The sequence below is a fragment of the Pyrgilauda ruficollis genome, unplaced genomic scaffold (genome assembly GCF_017590135.1).
Source record: "Pyrgilauda ruficollis isolate IOZ18807 unplaced genomic scaffold, ASM1759013v1 scaffold14, whole genome shotgun sequence".
NCBI lineage: Eukaryota > Metazoa > Chordata > Aves > Passeriformes > Passeridae > Pyrgilauda > Pyrgilauda ruficollis.
The window spans coordinates 3,872,137-3,885,447 of NW_024512543.1; the positions used below are offsets into that span (position 1 = coordinate 3,872,137).

Sequence of the window (13,311 nt, forward strand, 5' to 3'; positions counted from 1 at the left end):
TGGCTATTCTTATATAGCTTCATGATTTCTAGAGATTTCTTTTAAATATTTCAAAAGATCTGCTTCACACTAGCACTGACTCTCATAATTAAAGGTAATCTGTTGGAAATTGGCTGAGAAAGTTTAATCTCTTTGATAGTAATTTACATTTGTTGATATAAGTGTCATGCTGATATTTCAGGGTAGAGATTTCTTTGAATTCTTTCTCCCATGTTGAATCCATTACATGTTTTCCCTTGAGCTTTTGAAGACTTTCTCTTCATTAATTTTCTTACTCAAATCAGCACCCATGGTTGCTGTTTTCCCTGTAAAAATGTCTTAAGTGCATCTGCATTTCTCCCTCACTCATTTTTTCTCAAGATGATAAACAGGGAACTCTTGGCTTTGCACTCTTAGCAGTGTTTTTAATATATGAAATTTGTATGCATTGCACTAAAAGAAAATGAGCAGATGTGCTGCTGCATTTTGAGGGATTGCGACGACAGCAGGATGGTCAGTTGCCTTTTGAGTCCATTCACTCTGCTGTTTTTTCCAGATGTGTGCTAATGGACATTTTTAGGATGTACACAAACTCTGCTTGCCTACTTTTCTGCACTAATTGGTTTGGGTTTATGGAATGCCTCTCATAAATCGTCTCTAGCTGCTGTTGTTGCTTTTCCATAAAGTACTAGAAAGGAAACTTGTTCCTAAACAGTTTCCTCTAGGTGGGATTTTCTTGTGGGGAAAGAGGAGATACAATCCATTTAAACTGCTCTATAAGGAATTTTATTGAGTTGTAGTCCTTTAACCTAGCCTTGATGAAAGCTTTTTCAAACAGCTGGACTTAGAGAACCACATCTCTCAGGTGCTATGTATGGCACAAATTAAATTATAGTTTCCTAAGAAATAATTTTAATACAAATGGCAATAGGTTTTTAATTTTTTTTTTTCTTTCTGCATTTATGAAAGCAGTAGGGGACTCCACATCTACTCCCAGTACTGGGGCATGTTTGTAGCCCCACCTCTCATGTTCACTCTCTAGTGCTCAGGACATCTTATGCATGCCCTGCTTCAATGCACTTTTCTTTCTTTTTTTTTTTTTTTTTTTTTTTTTTTTTTTTTTTTTTTAAACACAGAGAATACATGTGTGGGCTCTAGATCTTTGGCAAGACTGAAGAATGATGGCATGTATCTCTTTTTCCTCAGCCTATCTGGTTTACCTCCTTATTCCCAATAATTGCCCAGCCTGTAGCCTTTCTTACTGACAAGTGTATGGGTGCAGACAGTACAGCTGAAGTGGCTGAGCTTTCTTCTGCTTGAAAGGGGAAAATTTGTGCATAGAGAGCTTTTCCTTGCAGTGGGCTTTGGAGGGAGATACAAAGCAGAGGATAATTGTTTCTGTAAGAAAATGCCAGGTCCTGATAAAGTCAAACTCTACAGTGATTTGCTTATGAAGGCAATAGGATTTAATAATGTTATTCTGATTTTGGTACTGATAGAATCTATGAAATCTTTAGGACTGTATTTAAGTTACGAGCTTCAATTTACCCAAGTGCATAATGGGATTATTTTTTTCCCACCATTCTAAGGCCTTTTTAAAATCTGTAGATTAAGCACCATATAAGTGCAAAATGTTATTATCCAAAGAATTATTTACCATCAGAGATCAGTTTATCTCATGAGCTTAATAAATGATTGCAGGAGACCCAAACTACTTTTGTTCCACCATAACACTGGAAAGGCGTTAGGGTCACTCTCTGTTTCTGCAACAAGGGGCAGTTGTTATCTCCCAAGTCAAATCAGAGCCCATGGCGGCCTGAAGCCTCAGAGAGCTCCGAGGTCCAACGAGCACTGGTGTTTGGTAAGGCTTGGCAGGAAACACAACCATTTTTTCTCTTATTTTGTAAAAAGCCCTCCCATTGCCCTAAAGGATGCTTCAATTTAAAGAGGGAGTAGGGAACAACTGTTACTGAATGCCACCATGGTATTGGTGCCCTTTAGGGAACTCTTGGTTCTTTCCTTGGGTACCTTTCTGGTGGGCTGGAGGCAGTGTGAGCTGTGGGACTGAGAAACAGAGCTGGCACTGGGAACTGGGTGGAAGCTCCTACTCAGAAGTAAACGATCTGCAGAATAAGGACTGCTGCTTTCATTTCTAGAATATATCAAATTCCGGCACACTGGGCCTGAGAAGTAGCAGAAGGGAGGGCAGAAAAAATAGTTATGAAGTCTGCTGGGATATCTGATGCAAAATCAACTTTGTTGTTTTCCTTCCTGGCTTTTTCCTGGGCTCTATTGCAGCTGAAAAAACAACCCTTCAGATCTACAATAAGAGGGGAAATTCTGGCACGAAGATTGTCCACCCAGTCAATTTGGCACAATCATGGGAAAGATTTGTTTAGCTTAGCACTGATTTTATTAGTACATGAGTCTAATCAAACCTTGAGAGATAGTATTCTTGCTGCTGTGTGACCCTGTCAGTGATGTAGGCTTCCTGCTCAATTCTCATGCTCTTTCAAGTGAATGTGGTGTTACTGAAGAGTTCTCCTGAAATGCACCAGCTCTTAGCAAAGCTTGTTCACTGCAATAGGACAGCAACAAGAATTAGCAAAATGTCCCAGCAAGCCAGCATTGTTTCAGTAAGGGCCACAAGAGTACTGAGAGCCAGACTCCTTTCACAGGTCTCTGGTATTCAGTCAGTAGACCTGAATTCTAAAATATTTATTGACTGTAAGTGTGGATTTGCTTTTTATTCAGTCTCTCGTGCACATTATATGCATTTTGTCAGTACAATAGACAAGAATAATATGAGTCAAGGAGAAAAGACAGTGTAAGAAAAAGCTTGACATAGAATAAAATAAAAAGAGAAGAATCTGTCCATTGATAAGAAACTGACGTACTTTAAAGGAGGCTTCAAATAGTTTTATTTATGTTCCTCAGTCATTGCTAAAAACCAATTTCTTGTAAGTTTCCATTAAAAAATAGGAACAAAAGGTTGTCCTTCCAGTCTAAATGGAAATGATGTATTAAATGTTAATACAGATGATTTTCTCAAGTATTTCATTGAAATAACTTAGTCCATTAGTTTTCCATTATAAAATCATAATTTTTCAGTCACATGAGAGCTGAGAGTTCAGTCAAAATTATGTTGTTATTTCACTCTTTGGTTGTCTATCATCCTGGCATTTTGATAACTACTTTGATATAAGATAAGACTCTGTCCCCTTCATCATCTTTACTCTTTTTTTGGCAGAACATTGCCTTGATTTCTGGTTGTCAGAAGCCTTCTGAAAGTTCATCCAGTGCCTTTTCCAATTCATTGTTTCCCTTACTATTGACAGGAGGTGTTGTCCCAATAATTACTATTTTCTACTGGGCTTCTGCAATCAGTTCTGTGATTCATCTCTTCCGTAAAGTTTATAAATAATAAAATGTATTATTAAAAATGCTTTCCCAAACTAAAGCAAACGTTAATGTACAATATTTCTGCTGTCATCATCAATTCTCTCTCAACTGCTCTGCTTGTCTCACATTTATCTTCCTTTGTCTAATTTAATGGCATCTATCCAATTTCTATTAACTTTTCATCAAGGTGATATATTTCCTCTTACATAGTACCTTTGTGTTCTTAGCATGCCTTATGGCAGAAATGATTTTCCAGTCATTTAATATTTATTCTACATTGTTGTCAAACAATAAATATTTATTACAAGCCTCTTGACAGGGAAATGTAATGCTAGAAAGAAAAGAAAGGAAGCTAAGATTTGACCATTTTATAGAGGTTGGACTTGGCAAAACTTGAAATTGCTTTCAGTTTTGCTTCCCCCATCAATCTCTACCATTTGCACTTTATAGGGACAGCAGCATAATAACTGTAGATGGATTGTACATTCCATTCCAGAAGCTCATGGGTAGCTCATGGAGAGCATTTGGGAAATATCATAGGATGAATAAGAAAGACTCAGTACTGTGTCATCATTTTTTTAATGTCTGTTTACAATTAATTTCACTATTTAAAAATATTTTTTGTATTCAAGATGCCTGTTAATTTCTTTAGCCTATTACTTACCATTACTGTTTACTCATCTCAAAATGTGTACTACTTTTGGTGCAACTTTACTTGCACTGAAGTGTTAATAGGAAAAAAATTGATGGGGCCTGGATTCATTTTTGATTTCATGATTAAATAGTGCTTGTCACTAAAGGTGTGTCTTTCACTCATCTGGCTAGGAAGGAGTGCAATAAATTCCTTTACGTATATCAGGAACACTAGTGGAGTTCTATTTTCCTTTCTTTTCCTGAAGTGAAAAAGGAACCCAGGAAATCTTCTATGTTGGACTGAAAATTTTGGTTCATGGTCTTAAGTTTTATAAAGTAAGATTGTGGAAAGAGATCTGTGTTTCAGCTTGTTATTAAATAATTCTGAATTCAGATCCAGGTTCAGATAACGCATCTCTCTGTACTCTCCCCAGTTTTCAGCCAGGAGTGATTTGGAATTGAAACAAGACATACTTGAATATATATGAGTTTTATAAATTCCTAGTCTGCCTGTGCTGCCTACTTCTGAATTCTTCTGGAAGATCCCACGTGTTCTCCACATCCTCAGGTAGCTGTTAGGAATCTTATGGAAAGAAGCAGATGCTCACCAGAAGATATAGATGAGAAGACTTTAAATTACAGATTCTGTATTTGAAAAACAGCAACTTTTTCTTGGTTTATTCACCACAAAGATCCTTAGTTGCATGTCAGCCATCAAAGGACATTGTTAGCATTCATTGTTCCAACTCTGTCAGTTCTAACAGCATAAAACATGTGTTGGCAGGGCTTTGATGCTGTCAGGAAGCCCATAGGACTTGAAGAGACTTAACAGGTCATGAAGTGCTTCACATCCCTTTCATAAACATTTTAATCTGAATCCTAAAAACAAAGATTAACTTTTTAGCTTTGCCTCTTTGAGTTGAAGGCTCTTATAGAGTCTCACTTTATTGATAGTTATGAACTTCAAAATTTCCAGCCAAAATGTCTTTATGGCTGCAAATCCGTTCTTCTACCGGTGTTGTCAGTTCGAGAAGTTCTTCTCTTTCTTCCTGCTTCATTCTCTCATTTCCTCTTTTCCCATTCACTTACACACACAGACACTGTCAGTCTTCATTTTTGCCAGATTCACTGAGCTAATGTTTTTTAGTGCCGTCTCAGATGAGCACTCCAGTCTCCTTGCCAGCATACAGCCCCTCTCTTGCAGTTTGGGTTCATAAGTGACCTGTACAGTACACGGTCTCCCAGATTAAGCCTTGCTGATGTCTTTTACAGAAACACCCAGGTGTCCCTGGTTTTACCAGGTGTATGTGGTGGTGCACCATACAACTGGGTCTGTCACTGTCTTGACCACATCACCTTATGGGTCAATCTAAGTGAGATACTAATATCTCAGGTACACCTAGGAAGAGTCTTCTTTCCAATAACTGTTTCCCCTTTTGTCTTACAGCTTCTGTGCTTATCCTTGTTTTCTTCATTATCAGTTCCCATTTAGCAGCGTTAAAAGCTTTACAGAGATCTGAAGAGATGAGTTCAAATTTATATCAGACTTCTAAAAAAAGGTCAAAGAAGAATGTCATATATGTCTGGCATGACAGCCATGTTTTCTTTTACCCCATTTTCCAAGACTTTTGTTCATGGAATCATAGAATATCCTGAGTTGGAAGGAACTCTTAAGGGTCACAGAGTCCAGCTCCTGGCCCTGCATAGGACAGCCCAAGGATCACACCATGTGCCTGAGACTGTTGCCCAAACACTTCTTGAACTCTCTCAGGCTGGTGCTGTGTGACTTTCCTGGGGAGCCTCTTCTAATGCCCAGCCACCCTCTGGGTGAAGACTTTTGTTATAATATCTGATCTAAACTTCTTCTGACACAACTTCAGCCATTCCATCCTGTCTCTGATCACCAGAGGGAAGAGGTTGGTGCCTGCCCCTCCTCTTACCCTCGTGAGGAAGTTGCAGACTGCAATGAGGTCCCCCCTCAGTCTCCTCATCTCCAGGCTGAACAGACCAAGTGACCTCAGCTGCTCCTCTTACGTATTCCCCTCAAGATGCTTCACAATCTTTGTAGCCCTCCTTTGGACACTCTCTTACACCCTTGTATGCTTCTTATACTGCCAGCACCCAAAACTGCCCCCCCAGCATTGGAGGTGAGGCCGCCCCAGTGAAGAGCAGAAGGGACAATCCCCTCCCTTGCCCAGCTGTGATGCTGTGCCTGATGCCCCCCAGGACAGGGTTGGCCCTCCTGGCTGCCAGGGCACTGCTGACTCCTGTTCAGCTTGCCACAGACCAGGACCCTCCGGTTCCTTTCCACAGCATTGCTCTCCAGACCCTCATTCCCTGGTCTGTCCTTACATTCAGTGTTGCCCCATCCTGGGTGCAGAACCCAGCGCTTCCCATTGTTAAACTTGGTGATTGCCCAGTCCCTTAAATTTTCAAGGTTTCTCTGCAGGACCTCCCTGTCTCTGAGAGAGTCAACAGCTCCTCACAATTTTCTATCATCAGCAAATTTACTTATTATGCCTTTGAGTCCTGCATCCAAGTTGTGTTATTCCTCACTTAAAAATTTCTTCTAAAGCCCTGCATGGTACTATCATGTTACAGGCACCAACTTACTTGTTTACATTTTTTTTCTCTTCTTTTAGGGGGACTAAGTTTGCTGCTTCTCAGTTATGTTGCATCATCTTCAAGTTCATAGGAGAGTGACATATACTAGCTCTCAGGCCTAAATTCACATGCTGTTTCTTAGAATGGTTTCCCAATAGAGATTATCTACTTCTGCTGAATGTGCTAAATTCCTGGAGTTTTCATTCCATTCAGTTGTTATTTCTATATATCAATGTGATATGGATAATTCCCTTTACCTGCCTTTTCTTCTTTTTTGGTATTGTCTTGCTTGAGGAAAGTTTTTTTTCCACTGATATCGAGGAATATATTTAATCACTATCCCAATGTCATTTCATTATAAATCCAACTTTTATTTACCTTTTGCTACTGTTAATAATCTTTCCAGAGTCAACATTACCTGATTTTTGGTAATCCTTAATTTATACTTCCACTTCCTGGCCTTCAAAACATCATTTTCTTCTTTTGATATGTATTTCCTTCCATGCTTTACAAGTTCCTTGTCTATATGTAAGAACCTACTCTATGTTGACTGTTCCAGCTAGAGGATAGTTTGCAATGAACTTTTACCGATTTTTGATTTTGCTGGAGAAACAAATTTAAATACATATTTACTTTTTTTTTTAATGTTCTGTTGAATACTATAGTTTGATGTTATAAAAATGAATTCTCTGTACTCTATCTGCTTGTGAAATGTGGAGTTGTACTTAAAAGGTTCTTTTTCTCAGCAAGCAAACATTCAATATAAAGCAATACCTTTGAGTGTTCTGAGCTGTTTCCATGTCATTTCATTATAAATCCAACTTTTATTTACCTTTTGCTACTGTTAATAATCTTTCCAGAGTCAACATTACCTGATTTTTGGTAATCCTTAATTTATACTTCCACTTCCTGGCCTTCAAAACATCATTTTCTTCTTTTGATATGTATTTCCTTCCATGCTTTACAAGTTCCTTGTCTATATGTAAGAACCTACTCTATGTTGACTGTTCCAGCTAGAGGATAGTTTGCAATGAACTTTTACCGATTTTTGATTTTGCTGGAGAAACAAATTTAAATACATATTTACTTTTTTTTTTAATGTTCTGTTGAATACTATAGTTTGATGTTATAAAAATGAATTCTCTGTACTCTATCTGCTTGTGAAATGTGGAGTTGTACTTAAAAGGTTCTTTTTCTCAGCAAGCAAACATTCAATATAAAGCAATACCTTTGAGTGTTCTGAGCTGTTTCCATTTCACTGAAAATGAAGCTAATTCAGAGTCTCAGATGTAGCTGTGCAGCAGCCACCTTTCAGAGGGGCCCTGTGATGTGCTGCTGAAAGGAAGTGATTTATTATAGTCTTTCATTGCTATACATAGCTATGCACATACTGTAAGTGAATAAAAATGCAGTAACAGAATGTACATAGAGTTATTTGAATGTCTATCCATGTGCATGTATAACTGTGCCTAGTGCACATGCATATATAGGTTAGTATTTATGTGCATAGTAGTGCATGGAATGACAAAAATTTGACCTTAGATGTCAGAATCGTAATTGTTTCACTTCAGGCCTTTCCAATTAAACTGCCAACTGTTGTGGGAAACTCTAAGTGAGTGTTTGCACCGTTTTTCCACCCCATCCTCTCCCTTGTATTTTCAGAGCTGAGGGAGTGTGCAAAGCACCTGGAGACAGCTCCTCTTCACTCTACTTTCTCCCTGGCAGTCTTCCTCCTGCTGTCTCTGTGGTAACCAGTGACAGGACCTGAGGAAATGGCCTGAAGTTGTGTCAGGGGAGGTTTAGGTTAGCTATTGGAATAACACTCTTCATGCAGAGGGTGATTGGGCTCTGGAACAGGCTCCCCAGGGCTGTGGTCACAGCGTCAAGCCTGTTCAAGATGTGTTTAGGAAGATGCCCTAAACATGGTGTGACTCATGGTCCTGTGCAGAGCTGGGAGTTGGATTCGATGAACCTTGTGCATCCCTTCCAGCTCAGCTTATTCTGTGGTGACAGGCAAAGGAATTCAGCTTTTGTTAGAGTGCATCAGGCATGTGGGATGTGACTTGCCACCCTTTTCTCCAGAAAATAATCCCAGAGAGAATAACATGGTAATTAACATGGAAGAGGAGAAAGTGCTACTATGGCAGGTTTCCTAGTTGGAGTATTGACAAAGTATTCACAGTATCATATCCTGGTTTCAGGTTATAAAAATGTCACTTTCATGCAGGTGACGCCATGAGGGTTATGTTAGGCAAGCTGTGGAGGAACAGTCCTTGGCAATGAGCAAAAATCAAACAGGCAAGCAATAGAGCTGGGCACATTTGTGTGAGTTTGCCACCTGAAGGTCCCACATTCCCTACTCTTCCCATTTCTGTCTCTGCAGTTCTGCTGCAGGCTTGTCTTCCACAGAGGACGGTTCTACCATAGTGGAGCCAGGGAGCTGGGTTTATTTCTGGTGTCACCCTAATGCCAGGCTAAATTCAATTGCTTTTTACACCCACCCCGAGGGAATTCCAGTTCCTATTTTGATATTTCAAGTGCAAGATCCTTGAATAAAGCTTGACATGGTCATTACCCATTTTGCAGAAGAGGACATCCAGATACTTGCAATGGCATGTTACCATCCCCGGTGTGACGGCACATGAGTAGACATGCTGCTTCCAGGGGCAGGATAAAGACAGTGGGTGGAGTTGTTGGAGAAGCCAAGGAGGCATATCTGTGGAATGCCTGATGGCAATTAAAAAGTCCCTGTATATCGCAGTAGCAGTTTTGTTCAAAATTGTCTTTGGGTGCAAAAGCCTGAACCAGCAGGAATGGTTAAGCTTAGTGGAATGGCAGTGTGAGACAAGCAGAATGTACTGCTTCCATTATGGTGTTTTTTTAGGACCTGTAAATCCTTTTAAAATTGCAGCATGATCTATATATGTGTATGAGAAGATCTCAACTACTTAGAAGTGATAGGGCTATATCAATAACTATGTGTTATTTCTGAAGTGTGCTTTATTACTTCTGGAAGTTAAATCTGGTGAGATGTTTTTGCAGATTTGAGCTTTGATCAGTACGTTATAAAGATGCATACTTACATCATATATTTGCTTTGCAGCTCCTGGTTGCTAAATCCCCTGTTGCTCCATTCTCCACTTTTTTCTACACCATTGAGAAATCAGGCTTGATTCTTCAGGGTAAGACTAGAGAATTGGTTGTTTTGCCTTTTCAATTAGTATTTTAAGCAGACTGAATGTAGATAACAACTATTTTTGAAAATGGTGCTGTTTATACCAAATTAAAACCCCACAAATTTAAACATACTGGTTAACAAGGGGAGCATTCTGGTGAATTCACTGTTTTTTCTTGGATTACACTAAATTAGTTCTTGCATATTTCCATGAATCTAGAAATGGGCCCTGAAATTATTAACCAGGGGTCCCTGTTTTTCTCCAAGGTAAAGTGGAATGGTTTGGGTAACAAGGGGTCCTATGGGATAGGTTTCTTCAGGAAACGTACCCATCTATCATTAATAACCTGTTTTAATAAATGGTTCTTCTTTAGCAAATGGCTTGGCATCAATAAGAATACAGAAAATTAATATCTGTTTTCTGGTTTTGTGATCATTTTAATGCTAATGCCCAATGGTCTTTAATTATCCTCAGACTCTCTAGCATATGAAGTAGTATATTGAAAAGCTGACCATGCTGACAGGGAACTTGGATTCCCCGTGGCTGTGTCCTGAATCACATACTTTTAGACACAGCAAAGAGGGAAGTTCAACTCTTCCCTTCTTTTCCCATTTATCCCAACAAACATCCTTACTTTTTGACAAACATTCATAGATCAATTTTGTTTAGTTGATGTCTTTTGATATGCAGCCTGGCTCCTTAGCACTGCATCAGTTTAACCGACTGAATAAAACTAGTCAGTGCCTGTCACTTTCTGTTCAGGGAGGACACAATGATATGCAGCCAGGGCAATAAGACAAGTGAGTATAGCTGGTTCTCAGTTTCCAGTGATGGAGAATCACTGATCCCATGAGGCACTATGGACATTTTAAGGGATGTGAACAGTTCTCCTTCTGATTGCACTTTTCTCACATTCAAGCAGACTGTGCCAGACTAATGACATATTTATATTTCCTAGTGACTCAATATGCTTACATCTCAGGTAAGGCAAAATGTCAGAAAACAAACAAAATGAAAATGTTTTATGGTGCGTTTTTGGTTCTATTCTACAACTACATAATTGTAATGAGGGGGGAGGTGTCTATACAGTATTTCCTAAGCCTTTGGATACTATGTTCAGTATATGTTTAGATAGCATTTTGGGCACTTGATCTGCTTTATTTGGTACCAGTAATTCTAAAAGTCTGCAGGAACTAGAAACAATTTTTATTAGTTTAACCAGAGGCTGCTTGCAAGAGTTGGTCTTGATATGTTTTGTTTCAGTATAGAGCAGATGATAAACTACTTTTCTGTCTTGGATATCTTGAGTTACATAGATGTTTCTGGTTATTATTAAAAAAGGCAGACAATTTCCTGCTCTGTCTTCAGGCACTAATGTAGTGATACTTTGGGAAAGAAAGTTTTCCCATTTCAGAAACTGAGAGAATTTGTTCAGAGGCAATCTTAATTTTTTCAGCTCTTTTCTGTGAGCCATGAATATAGCTTTCCCAGGTCTGAACCATACCTTTAAAGAGCAAATAGGCCTGGTTACACATAATGGTGGAGCAGCACTCTGATAGGAGGATATCACTGGATTAAAAGTGAGGCAATTGCTCTTCTCCCTGTACCCATATGTTTCTGGGATATACATATAAAACATCATTTGCCATTTTTTAACAAACAGATGAAGTACCAGTTTGGATTTCTTTAAGTAATTTATGTATTGATATCTGGCATTCTTTGTGCATTTTGAAAGGCAACAAGAATGTCTTCTCTGTGTGAGCCCTTTATTAATTTGTGGCTACATCATTATGTTTGTATTTTAGATTTTTTTCTCCAAGATGGGTAGAAAAGGAAGGGTATGGTTCCCCTGATAATGTGCCCCAGACTCTCTTACAGAGACTTGTAAGCATTTACACATGAACCATCTCACTGATTTGTAAAAGTAAATATTGCATGGTCTCATCCCACATTTCAGTGATCATTATTTCAGTGGAAACAGGAAGTGAGCAAATCACCAGGAAATGTCTGGTGTGGATAAGATGCAGAAAGTGGCACCAGGCTGCCTTGTTCAAAAGAGGCTAGAGTTTTTCTGAGAGTTGTACTTGGTGCTTCTTTCCAAAGGGAAGCTGGATGCAAGGTAAGATGACAGTCAGGCAAGTAGCCATGGGCCAGCCGGTGGCTGCTTGAGGGACACCACGCGGCGCTAACCAGTGGGATCTGTCCCCCAGCCTGCCCGCAAAGACAACTCTCCCATTCAGGCTTTGTAGTTTAATTCCCTTGGTGTCAGGAGGTGAGCACATTGAGGGTGGCTGATGGGAACAAGTGGGTGGATGTGGGAACTGGTGAGAAGCAGCAGCTGGCTGAAGTGCCCAGGATTCTTTCTTTTTACTCAGGGGGTCCCATCCCGGGACCATTAACCAATAGGCCATAAACAAATTGATATCGGAAAATGTGGCTGGAAGCTCCCTGATTAGCAAGGGTGAATGGGGAATGAAAGACAAAGTGAAAGTGTGATTTAACAGTTCCACAAGCAATTTCTATTGCCACCTCTGAGGGATTAGGATGTGTGGAATAGGCTAAAAAAAAAAAAAAATAGGAGGAGCTCTCCCCCGCTTTGTTCTGTGGGCTGGAGGATAATAAAACGGCAGGAGAGGCAGCGCGGCTAGTTAGGGATTTCACAGACTGCTATTTGATGCAGTTTAAGGAGCCCTTCTGCTATTGTTGCAGTTAAAATGGGAAGCGGAACTGTTCTCCATTTGCAAAAATCTCCAGGGTCCTCAGGAAGAGGGCTGAGAGCAAAAGGCTATTAAGATGGTAATGCTGCCCCATTTGGAGGAGTGTATCAAAATCCTCTTTGTCAATGTAAATTGCTGCTCTGTTTCCCTGGTATCTTTGCATCTCATGGCCTCAGTGAAAGCACAGAAATTTTAGGAGGAGACCCTAGTGAAGGCAGAACTGCTTCTCTTTTATTGTCAGAGGAGATCTCCAGGCTGTGCAAGGGTCCCTTGGAGAAAACTTGGCTTTTATAAACCCGCAGTGTTCAGGAATGAAGAGAAACATCCATTTATACACTCACTTTTGTATTTCCATTTTCAGACTAGAGAAATGAAATGTGATGATTGAAAAACAAGATTGGACAGTCAAAAATTCAGCAAAGAAAAGTCTGCAGCCTCCTCCTTTCATTGCTTCAAATTGCTCCATGCTATAAGGGCAGTGGACTGCAGCCCCGAAAATACCCTCAGTTGCCTTTACATTGCAATGCAGTGTCATGTTATGTTCTGCCAGTGTCATTCTTTGATGAACCTGAATTGTGAGTGCAGAATCCAGTCTGACAGCCAATCTCTATTTTGTAGATATCTTAGACAAAAGGCAGAAACCTGGATCAAGCACTGCAAAATATTGGAAGTTTTACTGTCAGCTTGTGTTTGCTGTTCTAGGAACTTGCTGCCACTTCCCTGTTTCAATACCAGTTGAACAGCTTCTCTGTTTCAACCAGTTGCAATGCGTGAAGTCATGTCTTTAAAAAGAAGAATAA

The 13,311-nt window shown here is 39.6% G+C and overlaps 1 protein-coding gene across 1 annotated transcript in view; it reads left to right on the forward strand.

Moving 5' to 3' along the window:
- Positions 1–13,311, forward strand: part of RAD51B (RAD51 paralog B) — a 362,630-nt gene that overhangs the window by 226,650 nt on the left and 122,669 nt on the right. Inside the window, exon 11 of the mRNA XM_041460006.1 lies at positions 9,722–9,800. Within this exon, the coding sequence (XP_041315940.1) occupies positions 9,722–9,800 (79 nt within the window). The remainder of the gene's footprint in view (positions 1–9,721; positions 9,801–13,311) is intronic.